This window comes from Ovis aries, chromosome 1 (genome assembly GCF_016772045.2).
Source record: "Ovis aries strain OAR_USU_Benz2616 breed Rambouillet chromosome 1, ARS-UI_Ramb_v3.0, whole genome shotgun sequence".
NCBI classification, from domain to species: domain Eukaryota; kingdom Metazoa; phylum Chordata; class Mammalia; order Artiodactyla; family Bovidae; genus Ovis; species Ovis aries.
Genome location: NC_056054.1, coordinates 260,213,611 through 260,237,184, shown reverse-complemented (window position 1 = coordinate 260,237,184; position 23,574 = coordinate 260,213,611). Strand labels below are relative to the sequence as shown.

Sequence of the window (23,574 nt, the reverse complement as noted above, 5' to 3'; positions counted from 1 at the left end):
AATCAACTATATTCCAATTTTTTAAAATCCCAACAAACAGCCAGCCTAAGAGAATGAGAATGTAATTCACTAACTTATAAATTGTCCCTGTTGTTGTTATCTGATGTGAACTTTATAATTCCTGTCAATATAGTCTCCCCAAAGTCCAGTCCCAGGAGTCTTATATTTCAGGTAGAAAAAAATATAAAAACCAAATTGAAATTTTTTTCTGGAACCTACTTCAAAAATAATGTGTTGTTTTGCATCCCTAATTGTGCATTTATAGTTAGTTAACTATAATAAAGCATGGGCTTCCCAGGTGGATCAAGTGGTAAAGAACCCACCTGCCAATGCAGGAGACGTAAGAGACACTGGTCCAGTCCCTGGATCAGGAAGATCCCCTGGAGGAGGAAATGGCAACCCACTCCAGTACTCTTGCCTGGAGAATCCCATGGACAGAGGAGCCTGGCAGGATACAGTCCATGGTACAAAGAGTCAGACACAACTGAACACGTACACATGATAAAGCATAGGTTCGTTGTAAGGGCTGTAGCTCCAAATCTAAAAATGCTTTTCTTCTATTAGGTTGTTTACTATGTCATTGGCTGGTCCAACAGAAACAAATCTGGGTGGACATTTCCCCAGCACAGCCTTCGAAAATGGCGGGAGTTCCTCAAAAAGGGAGAGCAACAGCCCAGGTTTTCCCAGGAACAGTGAGGCCTCTGCCAAGAGTGTTGATTACAGCAGATCTCAGTGTTCCTGCAGAAGCCCAAGCTCCCACTGCGATTATTCAGAAGACTTTCTGTCTGTGTGCTCAGAAACCACAGCTAGAAACAACTACTTAGAGAAGCCTACAGTAAAAGAAAAAAAGGAGAAGACGAAGTATAATGTTTCTAAAATCTCCCAACCTAAAGGTAAGAAGCAAAATCTCCCAACCAAGACCAAATTTCGGGTTATAATAACGTTATTATTTAATGCACTGGTAACCTGGAGTGGCCCATATTCAGTTTTATTGTTTTTCCAGATTGCACCAGTACTTATAAAATTATAAGTATTACAAGTGAATTTTTCATAGAAGGAGTAGGAAATAGAGAAATTAAGAATAATCACAAAATGACAGAAAGCCCTCTTGCCCAGCTTACCCTCCTGGAACCCATGAGTGAGGTTAGTTCCGTTTTTAGTTAACAGGTGGCCCTGTTACAGCGCACCACAGTACTTGGATTTCACGGGCTTCTTGCCTTTCATCTCAGCTGAAGAGGCAAGGTTTCAATCTCCAGTGAAATGTAACTATCTGTCTCAGCACCCCAGGAAGATGGTCTTCGAGTCCGGTGAGGCATATTGGCAAAGATGCTTTTTAGGATACAGGGCTGGTCAAAAGGCTGTTAATGTCATTTCCTTGCGGATTTTAAGAGTAGCAACAGCATCAGCTTCTAACTGTCCAAACTGAGAGTAGCTCTGTACCATCCTCGACCTCCTCACTTCCTGCCCCCTTGCCTAGACTGTGGTTATTCCCAGGCATGCAATGCCGGGCTTATAAATATTCCCTGTGTAGAAACCGCTGCCACTCTTTTCCGGCTGGGACCATCAGAACTGGTGTCAGTAAGTGGCCGAAAAACAATTAAGGGCCTGTTGAACGTGGAGCACGTCCAGTGCCACATTCACCCAGCGCCTGCCTCCCACAGCCAGCCCACCTGGGACCCTGTGAAGAGCTGGAGTCTTCAGTTGCCCTTCTTCCCAGCCTCAGAGCAGGGAGTCTTCATCTAAGACCTGACTCTGGGAGCCTTAGGGAATCCTTTGCATTTTGTATGAGTGTCTGTATCTGTGTGCATCTATTTGTGTTTGTGAACTTTCTAGGGAGAAGGACCCATAGTTTTCCTCCAGGTTCTAGAAAGGTTTCACAGCCCTTTCTCTGGAGAGATGGGAGTCCTGCACCCACTGGCAAGGCCAGGGCAGAAGAGCCTGCCAGGAGAAGCCTGAGCCACCAGGAAGCCCATCCCAAAGAATAAACCCCCCAAAATTCAGAAGTAGTCTGGTCCCCGTGGGTTTATGACAAGAAATCATCAAACAATATACTACATCTTATACGGAGTCTAGAATTTCACAGAACTGTGTAAGAAGGCAGTTAGTGTTTATAAAATTATTTCTACAAGAAACAAACTGCATGTTGAGTTCTAAGAGCCTTACAATACAAATTTTAAAAACTGATTCCTCATATATTTATTCCACCAAGTGTTTATTGTATCCTTTATGCAAGGTACTTATTCATAAATTGGCAGCAGCCCAAATGAACTATCACTTCACAGTGGACTGGAACCTAGATTCCGTGATCCAAGTGAGGGTTTCCCAGGTGACACGGTGGTAAAGAATCTGCTGCCAATGCAGAAGACTTTGATCCTTGGGTATAGAAGATCCCCAGGAGGAGGGCATGGCACCCCACTCCAGTATTCTTGCCTGGAGAATCCCATGCACAGAGGAGCCTGGAGGGCTACAGTTCATGGGGTCACAAACAGTCGGACACTGCTGAAGTGACTGAGCACGCAGAACCTAAATTCCATGATCCTAGTGAGGACTAGTGAATCCACTAGTGAAGACTTGTTCTCCCTTGGGTACTCTTTTGTGTGTGAATACTCTCGAATTATTTTAAGTAAATCTTGGCTGCTTCTTTAACCCAAATTTTATGCCCCTGAAGATCCCTGTACCCCAATGTGTAATGACCTTCAAACACTTGTAACATCAAGCTTTGTCACAGAACGATAAAAAATATTCTTGGTGTATCCTTTTATTCTTTTCTTCCTTCACAGCCCATGTCGTGTAAGTGTTTGCCAAAAAAATTCAATCAGCAAGTAAGTAAAGAATCAATGCTTGGGTAAGGTAATTCTTGGGGTTCCCTGGTGGCTTTGTGGTAAAGAATCTGCCTGCCAGTGCAGGAGATGTAGGTTCAATCCTGGATCAGGAAGATCCCCTGGAGAAGGAAATAGCAACCCACTCCAGGATTCTTGCCTGCAGAATTCCATGGACAGAGGAGCCTGGCAGGTGCAGTCCATAGGGTCACAAAGAGTGGGACAAAACTTAGCAACTAAGTAGGCACACAAAAATGTAACTAACCTCAACCAATAAGGCATAATGTCTAGCCAATGCAGTCCCTTCTTGAGTGAAGGTTCAATTTCTGTTCAGCTTTCTGATATATAAAAGGAGACCTCTGACCCTCAGGGGCTGGTAACATTGAATCAGGAACCACCAATAGAGACCCAGAATTCACTCAAAGATAATAGCATCAGAGATTATTTTCAATTCTCATCTTAGAAAAGCACATTTTATAGCAGAAGAACATCTCATAGAGAAAAATTATAAGGATAAAATGAGAACTTCAATTTGATAGGATTTTTGCTCTGGTTAGATACTAGAGATTTATATACTTCAGTTCAGTTCAGTTGAGTCGCTTAGTCATGTCCGACTCTTTGCAACCACATGAATCCCAGCATGCCAGGCCTCCCTGTCCATCACTGACTCCCAGAGTCCACCCAAACCCATGTCCATTGAGTCGGTGATGCCATCCAACCATCTCATCCTCTGTCGTCCCCTTCTCCTCCTGCCCTCAATCTTTCCCAGCATCAAGGTCTTTTCAATTGAGTCAACTCTTCACATCAGGTGGCCAAAGTATTGGAGTTTCAGCTTCAACATCAGTCCTTCCAATGAACACCCAGAACTAATCTCCTTTAGGATGGACTGGTTGGATCTCCTTGCAGTCCAAGGGACTCTCAAGAGTCTTCTCCAACACCACAGTTCAAAAGCATCAATTTTTTGGTGCTCAGCTTTCTTTATAGTCCAGCCCTCACATCCATACATGACTACTGGAAAAGCCATAGCCTTGACTAGATGGACCTTTGTCGGCAAAGTAATGTCTCTGCTTTTGAATATGCTGTCTAGGTTGGTCATAACTTTTCTTCCAAGGAGTAAGCTTCTTTTAATTTCATGGCTGCAGTCACCATCTGCAGTGATTTTGGAGCCCAGAAAAATAAAGTCTGACACTGTTTCCTCTGTTTCCCATCTATTTCCCATGAAGTGATGGGACCAGATGCCATGATCTTCATTTTCTGAATGTTGAGCTTTAAGCCAACTTTTTCACTCTCCTCTTTCGCTTTCATCAAGAAGCTCTTTAGTTCTTCTTCACTTTCTACCATAAGGGTGGTGTCATCTGCATATCTGAGGGTATTGATATTTCTCCCAGCAATCTTGATTCTAGCTTGTGCTTCTTCCAGCCCAACGTTTCTCATGATATACTCTGCATATAAGTTAAATAAGCAGGGTGACAATATACAGCCTTGACGTACTCCTTTTCCTATTTGGAACTAGTCTGTTGTTCCATGTCCAGTTTGAACTGTTGCTTCCTGACCTGCATACACGTTTCTCAAGAGGCAGGTCAGGTGGTCTGGTATTCCCAACTCTTGCAGAATCTTCCTCAATTTATTGTGATCCACACAGTCAAAGGCTTTGGCATAGTCAATAAAGCAGAAATAGATGTTTTTCTGGAACTCTCTGGCTTTTTCGATGATCCAGGGAATGTTGGCAATTTGATCTCTGGTTCCTCTCTGCCTCTTCTAAAACCAGCTTGAACATCCGGAAGTTTACAGTTCACGTATTGCTGAAGCCTGGCTTTGAGAATTTTAAGCATCACTTTATTAGCATCTGAGATGAGTGCAATTGTGCGGTAGTTTGAGCATTCTTTGCCATTGCCTTTCTTTAGATTACTGTAAATAGGAAGCAACATATTTCTATAATTTGATTTTCAAAATGTGGTTCTTTCTTTTGTAGAAAAATTTACTTTCAGAATTCCTTCAATTGTACCCTTCTTTACTGTGATTTGTCAATACAATGCCAAAACATGTGTGCACGTGGGTGCATGCTAAGTCGCTCAGTCATGTCTGACTCTTTGTGACCTCCATGGACTGTAGCCTGCCAGGCTTCTCTGTCCATGGGATTCTCCAGGCAAGGTTCATTAGTGGAATACTGGATGGGGTTGTCATGCCCTACTCCAGGGGATCTTCCTGACCCAGGGATCAAACCTGTGATTCCTTATGTCTCCTGCACTGGCAGATAGGTTCTTTACGACTAGTACCACCTGGGAAGCCCACCAAGATGTTTTGTGATAGTCATTCAAAAAACTGGTATACCTTCTCTGAGATCTGCTCTCACTGAAGTGGATCAATGATGAACATAGCCAAATCTGAGCCTCAGAAGAGCTCCCAGTCTACCTGATGCATGATCTCTGTAGTTCTGAGAACCACGAGAATAATTTAAAATAAGATGTGTGTGTGTTTTTGTAAAGGTGACAGTGGATAACTGAGGACTTATTGGTGGGTGAGTGAGAGCTGGCTGTGGATGTATGTGTATGAAAGACTGATCATTTCTGAGCAATGATGAAAAGGTTTTACTGTGGACCTGTTTATTATAACTATGAAGGTTTCTACACTTGCTCTGAGCTCAGAATTTTAAATAAGGGGGAAAAAATGGTATACCAAAAAAGAAAAGTTATTTTAGTACGTTCATTTGCTTGGGACACCTTTTGCCCTATTGTCTTTGGGCAGAGGTGGGTGGAAGCCCTAAGGTGGGGTTAAGCAGGTATGCTTTGCAACTGATGCTGGAGCTGTGGAGAACAGGAAGGGGAAAGGCCTGCCTTTGAACCTCTTCCTACCCTGGTCTTTGGAAGAAGGGGCCACCTCCTTTAAGGTGACCTGGAAGAGAGAGAGGACCCAGCAGAGGGTAGCGCCAGCACCAGCAGGGACCTGGCTCAGGATGAGGACCTGAACCAGACTGAGGGCGCAGACGGCAGGAACAGAATGAGACTGTGACACAAAGAGGAAGATGACATCGAGACAGGACCACAACGGGGCTGGGAGGATGGGCACAGCAGTGTGACAGGAGGACAGAGGTGCTTTGAAAAGGAGGATGGGAGTGAGGGTGTACCTGGGGAAATGGCTGAGGAAAGTTGGAGCCAGTGAAGCAGGGCTTGGGCTTAGGTCTGTCCAAAGAGCTTATTTCACTGTCTGTACTGGGAAGGCATGACTGGTCTTGAGTAACAAGAGTCCCTTTTTGACTATGGACCTAGATGTACATGTTTTTGGTGAATTAATTTAAGTGTTTTAGCCTAGTGGTTTAACAACTAGGTATCTTAAGAATAGTTTAACCATTCAGCTTTAAAAAAAAAAAAAAAAAAGGAAAGTGCTAATCGCTCAGTCGTGTTTGATTCTTTGTGGCTCCATGAACTATAGCCCGCCAAGCTCCTCTGTTCATGAGGATTCTCCAGGCAAGAATACTGGAGAGAGTTGCCATTTCCTTCTCCAGGGGATCTTCCCAAACTTGTGATCAAACCCATGTCTCTTGCATCTCCTGCATTGGCAGGCAGATTCTTTACCACTGAACCACCTGGGAAACAGATAGTGTGGTCACTGATATCTGTGTGGTCTGTCACCCTCAAGATGCAGATGCTTTATCCCCAGAAAGTGTCCTCTATCTCTGCTGGCTCATTGTTTCCATCACAGGCAGAATTGCCTTTCCCACCACTAGACCAAACACACTGAGCCGTGTCTCAAACAATGTGTCCTCACTTGGGCCAATAGCTCAGGGCTAAGACCCCAGTGACACTGGCCACTAAGAGGCTTTCTCTGCAGGATGAGGATCATACATTTTTAAATTCTAGAATCCAGTTCCAACCACTCTTTCTCAGAATACAGGTATACTGATATAGATACAGGCACACACATGTGTACATACACAGATGCACATATGAATATCATATAAACGCACATACCTGTGGGGAAGTGGCAAAGGTACACAGACCGGAGTCTGTTTCGCCACTTACTAGCTGTGTGCCCGTTGATAAGCATCATCATTAAAATGCAATAATAGACACTACTGATACCATATATAAAATAGATAACTAATGAGAACATGATATATAGGGAATTCTACTCAGTGCTCTGTGGTGACCTAAATAAGGAAATCCAAGGAAGAAGGGATGTATGTACACATACAGCTGGTTCACTTTGCTGTACAGCAGAAACTAACACAACAGTGTTAAACAACTATACTCCAATGAAAATTAATTTAAAAAATAAAATGGGATAATAATACAGTGATGTTACACATACAGTTGACATATGCAAATTCAGTTATATGAGCTTGGTGTAATATCATTTAGATGCTTTTTGATCAAAATAGTTTCCTGAGCACAAACTATCTAACTGGTTAATTGAGTGCCCAGCCAAAAGCAACAAAGGAAAAACTGCCTATGTTAGATATATTGAGAGATAGAATACTTATATGAATTCTCTAAGCAATTTAATGGCTCTTTAAACATCTTTTTAAATCTATGAGACCTTCATATATAACTCTTGGCTCTAATGTTACCCCCTAATTGCCTCATAACATTTTGTTGGCAGAATTACATCAGATAATCTATTACATAAAGCATTTAATTCAATGCTTCACATATGGGAAATGCTTGGTAAATGTTATTTATTCTTATGGTTTTTAGTTTACCTTTTATAATAGAAGTAAGTGCGGGTTTTAGAGTCAGAGAAGAACTGATTTCAATTCCTTTTATGTCACTTTGTGGTTATGTAACCTCATGAGGAGAGTTGACTCATTGGAAAAGACTTTGATGCTGGGAGGGATTGGGGGCAGGAGAAGAAGGGGACGACAGAGGATGAGATGGCTGAATGGCATCACTGACTCAATGGACATGAGTTTGAGTGAACTCCAGGAGTTGGTGATGGACAGGGAGGCCTGGCGTGCTGCAATTCATGGGGTCACAAAGAGCCGGACACAACTGAGCGACTGAACTGAACTGAACTGAACCATGGACAAATGACTTATAATCTCTAGCTATAAAATGGACTACTACTGACCTTAAAAGGATTGCATTAAATGAGATCGCTGGACTTAAAGTACCTAGCATAAAGCATGAGTATTCATTCAGTGTTAGTTCCTTCCCCTTCTACCTTGTGTGTGTATGTGTATGTGTGTGGGAGTAGGGGGGAAGGGGGGGGCATGAGTATTACAGATACCTGCATACCTACATATCTATATGCATATGATTGGACTTCCCTGGTAACTCAGCTTGTAAAGACTCCATCTGCAATGCAGGAGACCCTGGTTTGATTCCTGGGTCAGGAAGAGCCTCTGGAGAAGGGATAGGCCACCCACTCCAATATTCTTGCCTGGAGAATCCCCATGGATAGAGGAGTCTGGCGGGCTACAGTCCATAGGATCACAAAGAGTCACACATGACTGAGCAACTAAGCACATACATATGACTATAGTAACAGACTGGATTATCTTCTTACACAGGCCAGAAGGAAATCTCGGTTAGAAAAAAGCACAGCTGGAATGTACCATTCCTCAACTCTCAGATCAGTGTGGCTGCCCAGAGACGCGATGCCATGGCCCACCGCATCCTGTCAGCGAGGCTTCATAAGATCAAAGAACTGAAGAATGAGTTAGCTGATCTGCACCACAAAGCGGAGGCCACAGTCATAGAAAACCAATTTCTGAAACAACTCCAGCTTAAGCACTTGAAAGCTATAGGAAAATATGAGAATTCACAAAATAATCTACCTCAAATTATGGCCAAACATCAGAACGAAGTGAAAAATTTAAGGCAGCTCCTCAGAAAATCCCAGGGAAAAGAAAGAGCTGTGTCGAGGAAGCTGAGAGAGACAGACAGTGAGCTGCTGAGGACAAAAGATGCCTTGCAGGCACTGCAGAGGATTTCTGAAGACAAGAGTCTTTCAGAGAGAGAAGAGCTCACTCAGAGGTTGTCCATTCTTACAGCAAAGATGGAGGCAAACGACAAAAAGATACAGGTCTGTACTTCAGAGGCCTAGAAACATTAAGGTTCCAAAAGCAATCTGGAGAGGGTGTGCATTCATCATTCTTGCCTGAGGAATGAAGCACTACTGGGCTGAGCACACGGATGGTGAGATGGGGTGGGGGCAGGAACGGGAGGTGTGCAGGAGAAACAGAAACAGCCCCTCTTGCTGTGGACTGAGCCAGGGCTCCTTCTGTGTTTGTGTCACACAACCTAACTCAGGTCCACTCATCCACAGGCAGCAAAGCCAGTCTACTGACCCTGCGCTGAAGTGCTAAAGGAAAGCGCAGCATTTATTGCAAATGCCAAGCAAGGAGTCCAGGTAGTTAGTGATCAAAATGCCTGAAATCCCCCAGTGGCTTTCAGGGAAAAATTTTTAAAGACAAGGTTGGGGGTGGTGTGTTATGTGATCAGTTCATGGACATTCCTCTGACTGGTTGGTGGTGAGGTATTCAGGAGTCAGCATCATCAACCTTCTGGTTCCAGCCAGTCTGGGGTCTGTGTGCTTGTGGGCAGCATGCAGTTAAACTTCTTCTACCTGGTGGGGGTTCAGTATCTGCAAAACAACTCACAGAAAATGGCTCGGAATATTACCTATAGCCCTTGAGGAGGAACTTAAAGTTCTTAACTTTAATAGCTAAACTATTATTATTTTGTCTTGTGCTGTGTTTAGTTGCTCAGTCATGTCTAACTCTTTGCTACCCCATGGACTATAGCCCACCAGGCTCCTCTGTCTATGGGATTTTCCAGGCAAGAATACTGGAGTGGGTAGCCATTCCTTTCTCCAAGGTATCTTCCTGACCTAGGGATCAAACCTGGGTCTCCTGCATTTCAGGCAGCTTCTTTACCATCTGAGTCACCAGGGAAACAAATTGTCTTACTTTACTATTTTCATCTCTTTCTGCATCTTCTCACTTCTCTGATTAAAATTACTCTTTGGAACTCAGGCAAGTTATAGGAGGCTAAAGCTTTTCTAAAGACAGGAGGCAGATGGAGGACATGTGGTGGGGAGGGGTCCCTGTTCCAGAAAAAGCCCCATAGTGTCCTACTCGGTTACAGTGGGGCTCATTTATCTGGAAATGAGCATTCTCTGAGATGGTCTGGCTGCCAGGGTGAGGGGAATCTGTTCACATGCTGGAGGGCAGTGTGTCGTGCTGTGTCGTGCTGTGTCCTGCTGTGCTATGTTGTGGGAAACCTTTCTTAGAAAGTGAGCCTCTGCTCCAAACTGCTCCTGAAAAGATCACGTCTCTAAACTGTAAGTGCATCTCCTCACCCCCTTCCTTGTTCTCTCCCTCATCCATCTGTCCAGTCTGACCACAAAGACCCATGTCCTGGAAACAGACAAGTTTTCTAGTAATATTCCTGGAGACAGATAGGGGAAAGGAATGCAAATCACTGAAGGAATGGATAGGTTGGTATTCCTCAAGGGTGCATGGTGGTTAAAAGCTTGGGTTTACAAGGAGTGATTTGGGAGAACACTGATTACACTGAGAATTCTGCCTATTCTACATTAGGTGGTTTTGGTCTCTATGAACACAAAATGGAATGGACACAAATGGAATTAACTTATTCTTGCATTCCTTAATGGTGAGAGACAAGTATTTTCTATGAAATAGAAATCATTCATGAAGTAGACAAGTATTTACTTGAAATAATAAGACATTAAGTTCATTTCAGCCATTTCTCAGTTATTTCTTTCTTTTTTGGTAAAAATCCTCCTCTATTTTCAAAGAGAATTTTCTCACATAAAATGGATATGTGAGCTACAGGACATAATGAGGAACGTCCTTTTTTACTGTCGTAAATAGTGTACCAAGTTCCTAATGTTTGGCGTTTCAGGTAGCACTGAATCCATCTTAGCATCTGTCTGTCATGTGAAAGTACATGTATTTGTATCTCATCTACATATTTTCACAGATATGTTTAAGTAGTTCACGTCTCTATACTACAACCAAAACCAAAAAGAATTCAAGAACTACTTAGCTATTTTCTTATCAGGAGCCCTTGGTCATATAGGAGATTTCATTTGATTTTAGGGCATTTGGTGGGGGGAAAACATTTGTGGGACAAAACCTGTAGGTATTTTTTTTAATGTTAATATTTTAGAAAGTGTGATTTTAAAGATTATTTCATTTCAATCCCATTAGTTTATCATATTTTACACTTTAATGAGAAAGTGTTAATGTTATAGTGAGGGAATCCATAAAGGGAAACTTTATGGTAAAAAAGGAAAGAAAAGGTCTTTAGGCCAACCTCTTGTTAAAGTCCTGCTCAAACAGTTCTCTAGTAAAACACGTCTCATTCCAGAAAGGTGAATAGGCAATAGTAAATCCTGCATTTTTATAGGAGGTTATTGGAGAAGGAAATGGCAACCCACTCCAGTACTATTGCCTGGAAAATCCCATGGACAGAGGAGCCTGGTAAGCTACAGTCCGTGGGGTCGCAAAGAGTCGGACACGACTGAGCAACTCCACTCCACTGCACTCCATTGTGCTAATAAGTCAGTCATGTCACTGTCTCACATATAACCCATTCACACAGGTGTGGCTCAGTGAGGCCCCAGCATAATTTCCAGTCTCGGTTATCCGAGAATCACAGTCCCACAGAATCATGATCTGCACTGATGCTGGTAAAGCTTTCAGCAAGAGATGCTTGAAAGATTTTCACAGAGTGCACTATGCCAAGTTAGCATAATACTTCATTTCAATACAATTGCTTAGGTTTAGTTTGAAAGTGTAACACTGCTGCTGCTGCTGCTGCTAAGTCGCTTCAGTCATGTCCAACTCTGTGCGACCCCAGAGACGGCAGCCCACCAGGCTCCCCCGTCCCTGGGATTCTCCAGGCAAGAACACTGGAGTGGGTTGCCATTGCCTTCTCCGGAAGTGTAACACTGATCATACTTATTGATTTTCAGGCTCTGTTCCCCCCCCCCAAAATTTCTTTTTTATCAACTTCCAGAGTGTAAAAAACATCAGACTGTAAACATGATATATATTCTCTAGCATTGGGATCTGAGATTTTTGGGCTTTGTGCCTCTCTGTGAGTGTATGATAATTTTTAGTTCTAATATGTGTTCTCCCCACTAAAATTATATTAAAATCTTGAACTTTTCATAAGTGTAATTAGTTTCATTACAGTTGACGTTTTGTATAATACTACACTGGTCACAAAGAGCTGAAATATGTACTGTTTTCAGGGCTTGGAGAAACAATTGAGGCTGAACAATAAAGCCTTTACTCGGCAGCTGACCTTTGAGAACCGGAAGACCTTAGCAGCTCAGGCTGCCACAAAGACTCTGCAGATGGAAATAAAACACCTTCAACAAAAACTTAAGGTACTTTTTTTTTTAAAGCAAAATGTACCAAAACTTGTGAAATTCAGCTTCCAAAAATATCAGAGCTGTTGTTGTTCGGTCATGTCCAACTCTTTGTGACCCCATGAACTGCAGCACACCAGGCTTCCTTGTCCTTCACTATCTCCCAGAGCTTGCTCAAACTCATGTCCATTGGTTTGATGATGCCAACCCACAATCTCATCCTTTATTGCCCCATTTTCTTCTTGCCCTCATCCTTTCCAGCATCAGGGTCTTTTCCAGTGAGGCAGCTCTTCCTATCAGGTGGCCAAAGTATTGGAGTTTCAGCTTCAGCATCAGTGTTTTCAATGAATATTCAGGACTGATTTCCTTTAATATTGACTGCTTTGATCTCCTTGCACTCCAAGGGATTCTCAAGAGTTTTCTCCAACACAATAATTTGAAAGCATCATTTCTTTTGTGCTCAGGCTTCTTTATGATACAACTCTCACATCTGTACATGTGAGAAAAACCATAGCTTTGACTATACAGACAGTTCAGTTCAGTTCAGTCGCTCAGTTATCTCTGATTCTGTGACCCCGTGGACTGCAGCATGCCAGGCCTCCCTGTCCATCACCAACTCCCAGAGTTCACTCCAACTCAGGTCTATCGAGTTGGTGATGCCATCCAGCCATCTCATCCTCTGTCGTCCCCTTCTCCTCCTGCCCACAATCCCTCCCAGCATCAGAATCTTTTCCAATGAGTCAACTCTTTGCATGAGGTGGCCAAAGTACTGGAGTTTCAGCTTTAGCATCATTCCTTCCAAAGAAATCCCAGGGCTGGTCTCCTTCAGAACAGACTGGTTGGATCTCCTTGCAGTCCAAGGGACTCTCAAGAGTCTTCTCCAACACCACAGTTCAAAAGCATCAATTCTTCAGTGCTCAGCTGTCTTCCCAGTCCAACTCTCACATCCATACATGACTACTGGAAAACCATAGCCTTGACTAGACGGACCTTTGTTGGCAAAGTAATGTCTCTGCTTTTGAATATGCTTTCCTTCCAAGGAATAAGCGTCTTTTCATTTCATGGCTGCAATCACCATCTGCAGCCCAAAAAGATAAAGTCTGACACTGTTTCCACTGTTTCCCCATCTATTTCCCATGAAGTGATGGGACCAGATGTCATGATCTTCGTTTTCTGAATGTTGAGCTTTAAGCCAGCTTTTTCACCCTCCTCTTTCACTTTCATCAAGAGGCTTTTCAGTTCCTCTTCACTTTCTGCCATAAGGATGGTGTCATCTGCATATCTGAGGTTATTGATATTTCTGCCGGCAATCTTGATTCCAGCTTGTGCTTCTTCCAGCCCAGCGTTTCTCAACACTTTAGTGGAACCCAAAATAAATTTTTGGATTAAAGAATTAACTTATAACATTAAAATAGTTAGAATAATTTTCAGTTCAGTTCAGTCACTCAGTCGTGTCCTACTCTTTGTGACCCCATGAATTGCAGCACACCAGGCCCTGTCCATCACCAACTCCTGGAGTCCACCCAAACCCATGTCCATTGAGTCAGTGATGCCATTCAACCATCTCATCCTCTGTCATCCCCTTCTCCCCCTGCCCTCAATCTTTCCCAGCATCAAGGTCTTTTCAAATGAGTCAGTTCTTCGCATCAGACGGCCAAAGTACTGGAGTTTCAGCTTCAACATCAGTCCTTCCAATGAACACCCAGGACTGATCTCCTTTAGGATGGACTGGTTGGATCTCCTCGCAGTGCAAGGGACTCTAAAGAGTCTTCTCCAACATCTGAGTGGCCCATAAATTCATTTTATTTGTTTTTTTGAAGGATAGTTTATTTACAATATTATGTTAGTTTCAGGTAGAAAGTGGTTCAGTTATATTTTTTCAGGTTATTTTCCATTGTAGGTTATTATAAGATCTTGAATATTATTGCCTGGGTTATATGGTAAATCCTTGTTGCTTATCTACTTTATATACACATAAATTCATTTTAAAGTCTCACTTGCTTCTTACAAAACTGACTTTTAAAGTATAGCCTAACTTGGAAGGTATTCAGTTCAGTTCAGTTCAGTCGCTCAGTCGTGTGATGCCATCCAGCCATCTCATCCTCTGTCGTCCCCTTCTCCTCCTGCCCCCAATCCCTCCCAGCATCAGGGTCTTTTCCAATGAGTCAACTCTTCACATGAGGTGGCCAAAGTACTGGAGTTTCAGCTTTAGCATCAGTCCTTCCAAAGAACACCCAGGACTGATTTCCTTTAGAATGGACTGGTTGGATCTCCTTGCAGTCCAAGGGACTCTCAAGAGTCTTCTCCAACACCACAGCTCAAAATAGTGTCAAGTGAAATATGTTAAACAGAGAAAGACAAATACTGTATGATATCACTTAAATGTGGAGTCTAAAAAATACAACAACCTAGTGAATATAACAAAAAAGAAGCAGACTCATGAGTATACAGAACAAACTTGTGGTCAACAATGGGGAGGGAGAGGTGGAAGGGTACTATAGGGGTAGGAAAGTAAAACATTCAAACTATTAGGTATAAACTAGGCTACAGGGAAACACAGTACAATACAGGGAATATAGCCAATATTTTACAATAAGGAGTATAACCTTTAAAACTTGTGATCACTACACCACACCTATAACTTATATAATACTATACATCAACCATACTTCAATTTTTGTCAGAAGACCAGGGTGTCAAACCTTTTGTTTTGCCAAGACTTAAAAAGTCAGCACCAAAATCTCAAACTAAAGAGCAGTATTTTTGTTCCAGGTCCCACCCACCCTGCACTGGCTGTACAGACAAAACTTTCTGTGATGAGGACAGTGTTCTCTCTCACTGTCCAACCCTGTGGTCACCACTCACATACAGGACTGAGCATCCACAATACGGGTCATGTGACTCAGAACTAAATATTTTTAATTCTAGTTAATCCAAGGAACAACATGATTAGTGGCCACTGAATTGCACCACAAAGAACAGTAAACTTGGTGCAGACCCAGGGAACAGAAAAAAAAAACTGTGAAAGAATTTGGCTTGCAAACTCTTCAAAATATTGTCTGAGTCACAATGGTTTATCACTCTGTTCAAAAGCTAGTGCTTTTTTGGCACTTCCCTGGTGGTCCAGCAGCTAAGACTCCCCAAAGCAAGGGACCCAGGTTCAATCCCCAGTCAGGGAACAAGATTCCACATGCCACAACTAAGACCCACCGTGGCCAAAATAAATACATATTTTTTAAAAAAGAACTAACTTTTTTATGTTGGGAATGATATAACATGATATGGCCAATTTCTGCTAGAGCTTACCAAGCGCCTCACATTAAATAGTTTTTTACAGAAAATGAAGGTTGATAAAGTAAACACTTATAGAAATATTGGTATTGTGGTTCTTTATAGGAGAAGGATCGAGAGCTCGAAATTAGAAACATCTATACTAACCGGATACTCAGAAATTTACATGACAAAGAAGATTATCCAAAAGGTAAAGCATGTTTCAATTATTTTTGCTTGAAATCTGTTTTCAAGTATGTAGTCAAATTTTCCTAACTAATATCATCAAGATAATGGACATTTTTTTCAAATTAATTTATTTTAATTGGAGGCTAATTAACTTATTGTAGTGGTTTTTGCCATACATTCACATGATTCAGCCATGGGTGTACATGTGTCCCCTATCCTGAACCCCTCTCCCACCTCCCTCCCATCCCATCCCTCAGGCAGTGCACCAGCCCTGAGCACCCTGTCTCATGCATCGAACCTGGACTGGCCATCTATAAATCATCCCACCCTCGCCTTCTTCCACAGAGTCCAAAAGTCTATTTTTTAAAAAATCATTTTGTTAGGCACTGTAACATAATATAGAATAATGAAACCACCCCATGGTTGAAACAGCTAGAAGAAAACAGAGATGCAGTCCTTCTCCCATCTTCGGCTCGGTCCTTTATGTCCTCACTCGCATGAATGAGGGGATAACTTTCAGTTTGATGCAACATGTCTGCCAAATACTGAACTTTCTAGGTAGATCTGTCATCCAGTGTGTGGATTTTTTGTTTTGTTTTCTGTTTGGGTTTTTTGTTTTTTGTTTTTTGTTTTGGCGGAGCCTCATGGCATGTGAGATCCTAGTTCCCAGACCTAGGAATGGAACTCACACCCCCTGCAGTAGAAGCACCGAGTCCTAACCACTCACTGGACCACCAGGGAGGACCCTGTGTAGATTTTTAAGGTTACCTTTATTTAGGTACCTTTGGCTCAGATGGTAAAGAATCTGCCTGCAATGCAGGAGACCAGAATTCAATCCCTGGGTTGGGAATGGCAACCCACTCCAGTATTCTTGCCTGGAGAATTTCATGGACAGAGGAGCCTGGCAGGTATAGCCCTTGGGATGTAAAGAATTGGACACGACTGAGCAACTAACACTCTCACCTCAATACAGTGGGTTTCCTGGGTTGCTCAGTGGTAAATCCACCTGCCAATGCAGGAGACAAAGGAGAGGCAGGTTCGATCCCTGGGTCAGGAAGATCCCCTGGAGGAGGAAATGGCAAACCCACTGCAGTATTCTTGCCTGGGAAATCCCATGGACAGAGGAGCCTGGCAAGCTACAGTCCATGGGGTCGCTAAGAGTCAGACACAACTGAGTATGCATAAACCTCAGTGCAGTGCCTCCATTTTAAGTGTGCAGTCCAGTGGGTTTTGACATGTGCTTATACCCATGTAACCATTACCTCTGTCTAGATGTAGAATATGGCCGTCTCCTCAGGAGGTGCCCTTGTCCCTGGCAGTCAGGTCAGGGATCCTCCAGGCCCAGCCCAAAGCCACCTCTGACCTCCCTTCAGTCACAGTTGCTCAGTCTGCCTGTTTTACAGATTCACAAGTGGGATTATACAGCAGGTCCTCTTTTGTATCTGTCTTCTCTTATTCAGCATAGTGTGTTTGAGACTCATCTATGCTGTGCTATTATCATTAGTTTGTACCTTTTTATTGCTGTGTTGTGTTTGTGTTTTGTCGTTCAGTCGTGTCCGACCCTTTGTGACCCCATGGACTGTATGTAGCCCACCAGGCTCCTCTGTCCATGAGATTTCCCAGGCAAGAATACTGCAGTGGGGTTGCCATTCCTTTCTCCAGGGGATCAGTAGTACCTTGTCCTTCAAGACAGGATGTACTTACTCACTCCCCACCCCACCCTGGACAGACAAGACCTTCCAGCAAGATTCTGCTAAGAAGAGGAACAACAGAAACACCTCTTCTTGCTAGAAGTAACTATGTGTTTACTTTTCAAGGCAACAATCTCTTTGCTCTTGGTTTATAATCCAGAATAACAGCCAGCAGAGATGATAAAATCAAACATGGGGTTATTTAAATAGGATAAAACCTCCGAAGAAAGTGGCTACCAGATTTAGAAGTCGTGAACTTTAGCATGGGCGATCTAACCATTGATAACCAAGAGCTCTGACGCAGGAGACATGGTGGCGCCCCTATCGCAACTGCAGAACTATGCTTCTGAACCCCTCCTGCCAGCAGGGGCCGCTGTGTCCTCCCAGAGCAATGCCCACCCATCCTCATGCCTCTTGTATGGGCACCACTGTGATACCCATAACCTCTGCAGCCCAAAACAGGAGAAAAGTGCTAACGTGGCAGAGGAGAAAGTGAAACTGGCAAATGTTTCATATTTACTGAACATCTTTAGAAAATGTCTAGTATACTTTGTTTCATTATTACGTTACCAACTTCAGTTGTTATTTTCTATTTAAAATCAACATTGCTTCCAAATGTAAGTTATGCTTCTCACATATATTGAATGTAACTGTTCTGTAGTTTCTTCAACAAAGTCAGTACAAGCAGACAAGAAAAGTTTTCCATTTACGAGTATGCGACACCAGGAAACCCAAAAATCGGAAGATGTTCCACCTTGGACAACTAAGGTACAGCAAATTTGAATTCTTGAACTGTCTAATTAAACATACTTTTGCAAACATAGGCTTTACACACTTGTTCTATACAAAAAGTTGTTGTAGTCATTAAATAAAGCACAATTTAAAATTATCTCTACCACCAAAAAATATTTTTTGCCACTTTTCTAAATTATAGAGCAAAAAGACAACAGGAAACAATGGTCATAAAGAGAAATCTATTGAAATAATCCATGCAATTCCTCCCTGTATCAGCAAACTACCAAACCAAGAGGATTCCAAGAGAAAATATGAAGGTAATTTTAACAACTAGTAAAAGTCTCCTTTACACTTTGTTTTTTTAAGTTGTGAATTACTCACTATGTTTGTGTTTAAAAATATACATAAAACAGATGTGTTCAGTTGAGAGAACTGTTACAAAATAAACACCTGCGTAGCCACTACCTTGTTTAAGAAACAGAACATGAGCATCCCCTGGGACACCCTGTGGGCTCTTCATAACCATAACGCTCTTGCCCCGCCCCATCACCACCACCAAAAGCAACCTCGACATTCCATTTTCTGCCACAGCTCCCAAACCTGTGTGTATCCTAAACAACATATTCACTTTTGAAAAACTGAGTCTCAAACCCAAACCCAGCTGAATTAAGGGAAGCACCGCCCCTGAAGAAGACTGCAGAGCAGGCAGGCTGGATACAAACTGGCTGCAGCTTCCCTGAGGGCACAGGGCCTGGCCGGGGTCAAGGTCACTCACAGTCCTGGGGGATGGGGACCCATAAGAGCCAGACACGTGGCAGGGTTGCTCTGCTGGTGCAGGGAGAGGCCCCGTGCACTGGGCTCTGGAGTATTCTCAGCCCACCCAGGCTGCAGACACCACAGTGGGAGGGATGCCTCCACCAGGCTACGGGCCGGTCAGGATGGACCAAGGATGCTAGACGCTGGGGGGTTAGCTAGCAGAGTCTTGGTGATGCCAGCCCTTAAGGTTTAAGCCCTTGGCCTCAGGCCTGGTACCCTTTGCCTCTGTGGTCCAGGGGCTCCCATCACCCTTCCTGCTGATTCTTGCCCCCCTTCTTCCTGTATCCTCCTGTAATGAATGCCATCCTGGACAAGGAGCAAAACCTCTACTGGCTTCTTGAGAAACAGGTGCACATTAGGCAACTCTGTGTACCTTTCCCTGGGGATGTCATGGTTCTACCCTAGACTTGGTTAGTAATGGACTGGAAAGAAAATTCTAGTACAAAGATCATTTTCCCTCAGAATGTTGAAGACACTCCCCCATTGTTTCCATGTTAAATTATTGATATAGGGGCATCTGGGTGACCCTCCACCCAGCTGGGCAAGCACAACCCCCTGGAAAGAGCAGCCACGGGAAAGACCTCCCAGGGGGCCCTCAGGGCCTCAGGCAGTGGGCCTGGAGAGGCCACATCTTAGCTGTGGGGCCCAAGTGGCTTTATTTTCTTTTTGTAATGTTTATTTAGTTGGCCATGCCAGGTCTTAGTTGTAGTATATCCAACTCTTTGCGACCCCAATGGACTGTAGCCCAGGATACTTTCCTGATTCTTGCCTGATTCTCCAGGCAAGAATACTGCAGTGGGTTGCCATTTCCTTCTCAAGGGGATCTTTCTGACCCAAGGATCGAACCTCAGTCTCCTGCTTTGCAAGCATATTCTGAGCCACCAGGAAAGCTTTATTTTCTTTTTGTAATGTTTATTTATTTGGCTGGGCCAGGTCTTAGTTGTGACATGTAGGATCTAGTTTCCTGACCAGGAATCAAACCCAGGCCCCCTGCATTGGGAGTGCAAAGTTTTAGCCACTGGACCACCAGGGAAGTCCCCAAATGGCCTTAGAATGAAGTTTAAACAAACCCCAGGTCGGGTTGCACCACCTGGAAAACCACTGCTCCAATGCAGTAGATACTGGTTCTGTTTACTTTTTCCACCTGTTTTTTAGTCCATTTTGGTAATGGCTCAGAAGATAAAGTATCCACCTGTAATGCAGGAGACCTGAGTTCAATCTCTGGGTTGGGAATATCCCCTGTAGACAGAAATGGTAACCCACTCCAGTATTCTTGCCTGGAGAATCCCATGGACAGAGGAACCTGGTGGGCTACAGTCCATGGGGTTACAAAGAGTCAGACACCACTGAACAACTAACACTCACACATATTGTCCTAGAAAGTTTCTTCACTTGCTTGACAAATATTTTCTGAGCATATACTGTGTGTCTGGGACTGCTCCAAATACTGGGGGGAAATGCTGTGCTCTCAGGATCCTGTGCTCTTGGGGAGATCAGCAGTGATGGAGGGCAATGGGTATGAAAAAGAGGGTCCAGACTAAGGAGGGGGTGGGGAGGAGGGGTGGAGGGAAAGACAACGTTGAGTCCAGACAGCTCAAGAGAGACCAGTAAGGACATGACCTACTCCTGGCACAGAATGTCCTAGGGATGCCAGGGCCAGAGGAGGAGTCGTACAAGGGCTGTGGCCTCCAGGAAGATCCCCAGGAGCTGGAACCAGCTGGAGCAGAGGAGGGAGCAGACCCTCTTCTGGGGCCAGGGAGGCCAGGCGGGGACAGGGGAGGCAGGGGAAAACAAGCACATTCCCCCCATGGTCTCAAATGTTAACATTCTCATCAGGTGTTATAAGGCATAATATTAACAGTTATTTAGTATGTTTGACTAGCTTCTAGGCTCACCATTAATTCTTGAAACATACTACTTTCTCCTCCTAGTATTTTTTTTTCATTTTCCTAGAGTGTAGGTAAATTATTTTATTCAAGAGTTTATTCACATGAGAAAACGTTTCAACTCTGCATACCCAACTGTGTCCCCATTCTCCCTCACAAACGATGGCCTCGCTGAGTGCCTGGCAGGGAGTGATGCTGTTTCCTCAGAACCCACGCAGGTCTGGTCCTGGGACGAGCAGAGGGCTGCACACAGGGTTTCCTGGGTGCCCGGGGAAGAAGCAGCAGAGGAAAGAACATCTCTGCACCTGACGGTGTTCTGCGATTGTGTCTTCTGTCAGCACAGGCTACCTTCTCATTCTCTATAATTACTGCCCAGATTGCACAGCCCCAAGCGTTCTTGGGGGCTTCCCAGGTGACACTAATGGTAAAGAACCTGTCTGCCAATGTCTACGCAGGAAACATAAGAGACTGGGTTCGGTCTCTGGGGCGGGAACATCCCCTGGAGTAGGAAATGGCAACCCACTTCAGCATTCTTGCCTGGAAAATCCCATGGATGGAGGAGCCTGGGGTCTACAGTTCTTGGGTCCTAAAGAGTTAGACACGACTGAAGAGACAGCATGCATGCGCTTGCTCTAACTGATTCAACCAGGACTCCTTCCAGGGATATTCAGGATGTTTCACTCTTACTAAATCAGGCTACAGTGAACATCCTTAGACACACTTTTGTATATTTTGGTAGAGTTTGTTTCTAAAAGGGAAGTTGTTGGGTCTAAGGGCATGCTCACCTAAAATTTTGATAGATACTTCCAAATCACCATCCAGACTACCTACCATCTTACTCACCCATCAATGGGGAACAAAAGTTTCCATTTCCCCATATTCTCACCAGTTCTGAAAATTACTTGCCAATTGGATGAGTGAAAAATACTCACTGTTTTTTAATTGGCACAACCTAGCTGGTGATGTTGAACATCTGTTAATAATGTATTGGCAAAGTTTATGAACATCATTTTCTTTTGGCTTCATAATTTTCACTTATCTGGTATGTTCTACAAAAGTATAACATATCAGACTTGCTAATAGCACCTTTCCCTGTATTCTAGGGTTGTACGCATTACTTTTATTTCCTTTTTGTCATTTTAATGTGCTTGTCAGGAGGTATAAATAAGTGTGCTCAACATGCCATCTTGAAACAGAAATCTACTAATTTTAAAGATCAATAAATTGACTATTTTTCTACTACAGATTTATCCAAGGAAGAACAATATTTGGAAGCACAACCATCTCTGAAGAATACTGGACAACAGAGAGACAGAACAGAAAATCAAGAAAAGAAGACCACTTTGGTGAAAGAAGAACAGGAACTACCACCAAAAAGAATTGAAGTAATCCATCCCGAAGGGGAAGGTGGTCAGGAAGACGATACAGAAAAAGACAAGTTTAAAAGAAGTCCAGAAATCAGTGACATGGGTGATATGCCAGATAAAAATGCTGCTCCAAATTTCAAAATACCCTTCAGACAAAGAAAGCATTATTCATTCACAGAAGCAATCGAAAACCTGCATCACGGGCTTCCCGCCTCAGGTGGGCTGGTCAGTGCAGGCAGCATGAGGTACACTCATAGCACAGGCAAGCACCACAGTCACTCGGAAGAAATGAAGCTGGAGCATCCTGCCATCGCCCACGAACCCTCCTTTGCTAAATCTTCCAGAACAAAGGCAAAAGACACAACTTTCAGGGAGAAGAAAAGCAATCTAGTGGAGGAACTCTTTGGATCAGGCTCTGTCTTAAAAAACAACCAAACAAGTACTACTGTTATGAAAGAGCCTGAGGAGACTTTGCAGAGTACAAAGATACATCATCTACCCCCTAGCCAGGCCCCCACCAGCAATGCTTTTGGAGATTCTGGAGTAACTGTAGTAAATTCTATTAAGTCATCTTCACCCACAGAAGGAAAGACAAAGATAATTATTTAAATATAATCGGTATCCTAACCCACTCTGGCTTTATGGGCCTTTAGTCTTGTAACTTTAATGTGTGTTTTCAATACTTAAACTGATTTTTTAAAATTAAGGTTTTGTTTTATTTCTAATCTAATTTTAAAAGTCCATTGTATATTAGCCAATGACAACATTTCAAATACAAAATTACATCTTTTTTTCCAACAACTGAAACATGTCCACTATCTTTTGGAAGACTAATTCATTATATTATTTCAATATTCCATGGGGCTCCATAGCTAATAAGTCTAAGTTAGTCAACCCAAAACATACACTTCTCATACCTGTCAGAACCTTATCAGGAATCAGACTACATTGTAACTTAAAAGCATGGAAGCAGCTCTGAAAGAGAATATAAGAAGGCTCTCTTTTCTTTTTTTAAAAAAAGCATATTGATTACCAAGCTTGGTTTTATGAAAATTATTTTTGAGCATCTCTTATTCAGGTAAACTGGGTATCCAATATCCTGCCCTGGTTGTTAACACTTTCCTCAAGTACACCCATATTTTTTATTTATATGTGTTGAATACTTGTAACGTAACCCTTTTTCTATCAATCTTGTTTAAAACAGTATATTGTTATAATTAGTGTCCACTGGGTTAGCTGCTCAGTCCTAATGAATATATTCATTATACTTAGAATATTTTATATTAGGACTGTACAGAGGAGACTGTACTCCCAATGTTAATTAACTTACCTTTATTCATATATCAGTTCAGTTCAATTCAGTCGCTCAATTGTGTCCGACTCTTTGTGACCCCCGTGAACTGCAGCATACCGGCCTCCCTGTCCATCACCAACTCCTGGAGTTTACTCAAACTCA

The 23,574-nt window shown here is 43.0% G+C and overlaps 1 protein-coding gene, 1 non-coding gene and 1 pseudogene across 2 annotated transcripts in view; all 3 read left to right on the top strand.

The window, feature by feature from the left end:
* Window positions 1–22,824, top strand: part of LCA5L (lebercilin LCA5 like) — a 39,835-nt gene extending 17,011 nt beyond the window's left edge. Inside the window, exons 3-9 of the mRNA XM_012103821.5 lie at window positions 565–893; window positions 8,329–8,843; window positions 12,045–12,182; window positions 15,561–15,645; window positions 17,976–18,082; window positions 18,249–18,366; window positions 21,997–22,824. Coding sequence (XP_011959211.3) covers window positions 575–893; window positions 8,329–8,843; window positions 12,045–12,182; window positions 15,561–15,645; window positions 17,976–18,082; window positions 18,249–18,366; window positions 21,997–22,727 — 2,013 coding nt within the window. The 5' untranslated portion in view covers window positions 565–574 and the 3' untranslated portion in view covers window positions 22,728–22,824. The remainder of the gene's footprint in view (window positions 1–564; window positions 894–8,328; window positions 8,844–12,044; window positions 12,183–15,560; window positions 15,646–17,975; window positions 18,083–18,248; window positions 18,367–21,996) is intronic.
* On the top strand, window positions 5,180–5,259 carry LOC114111340 (small nucleolar RNA U2-19). Its single transcript, XR_003587413.1, has one exon. It is a non-coding gene; the product is annotated as a small nucleolar RNA U2-19 (small nucleolar RNA).
* Window positions 5,389–5,463, top strand: LOC114111338 (small nucleolar RNA U2-30; annotated as a pseudogene).
* Window positions 22,825–23,574: the final 750 nt, after the last annotated feature.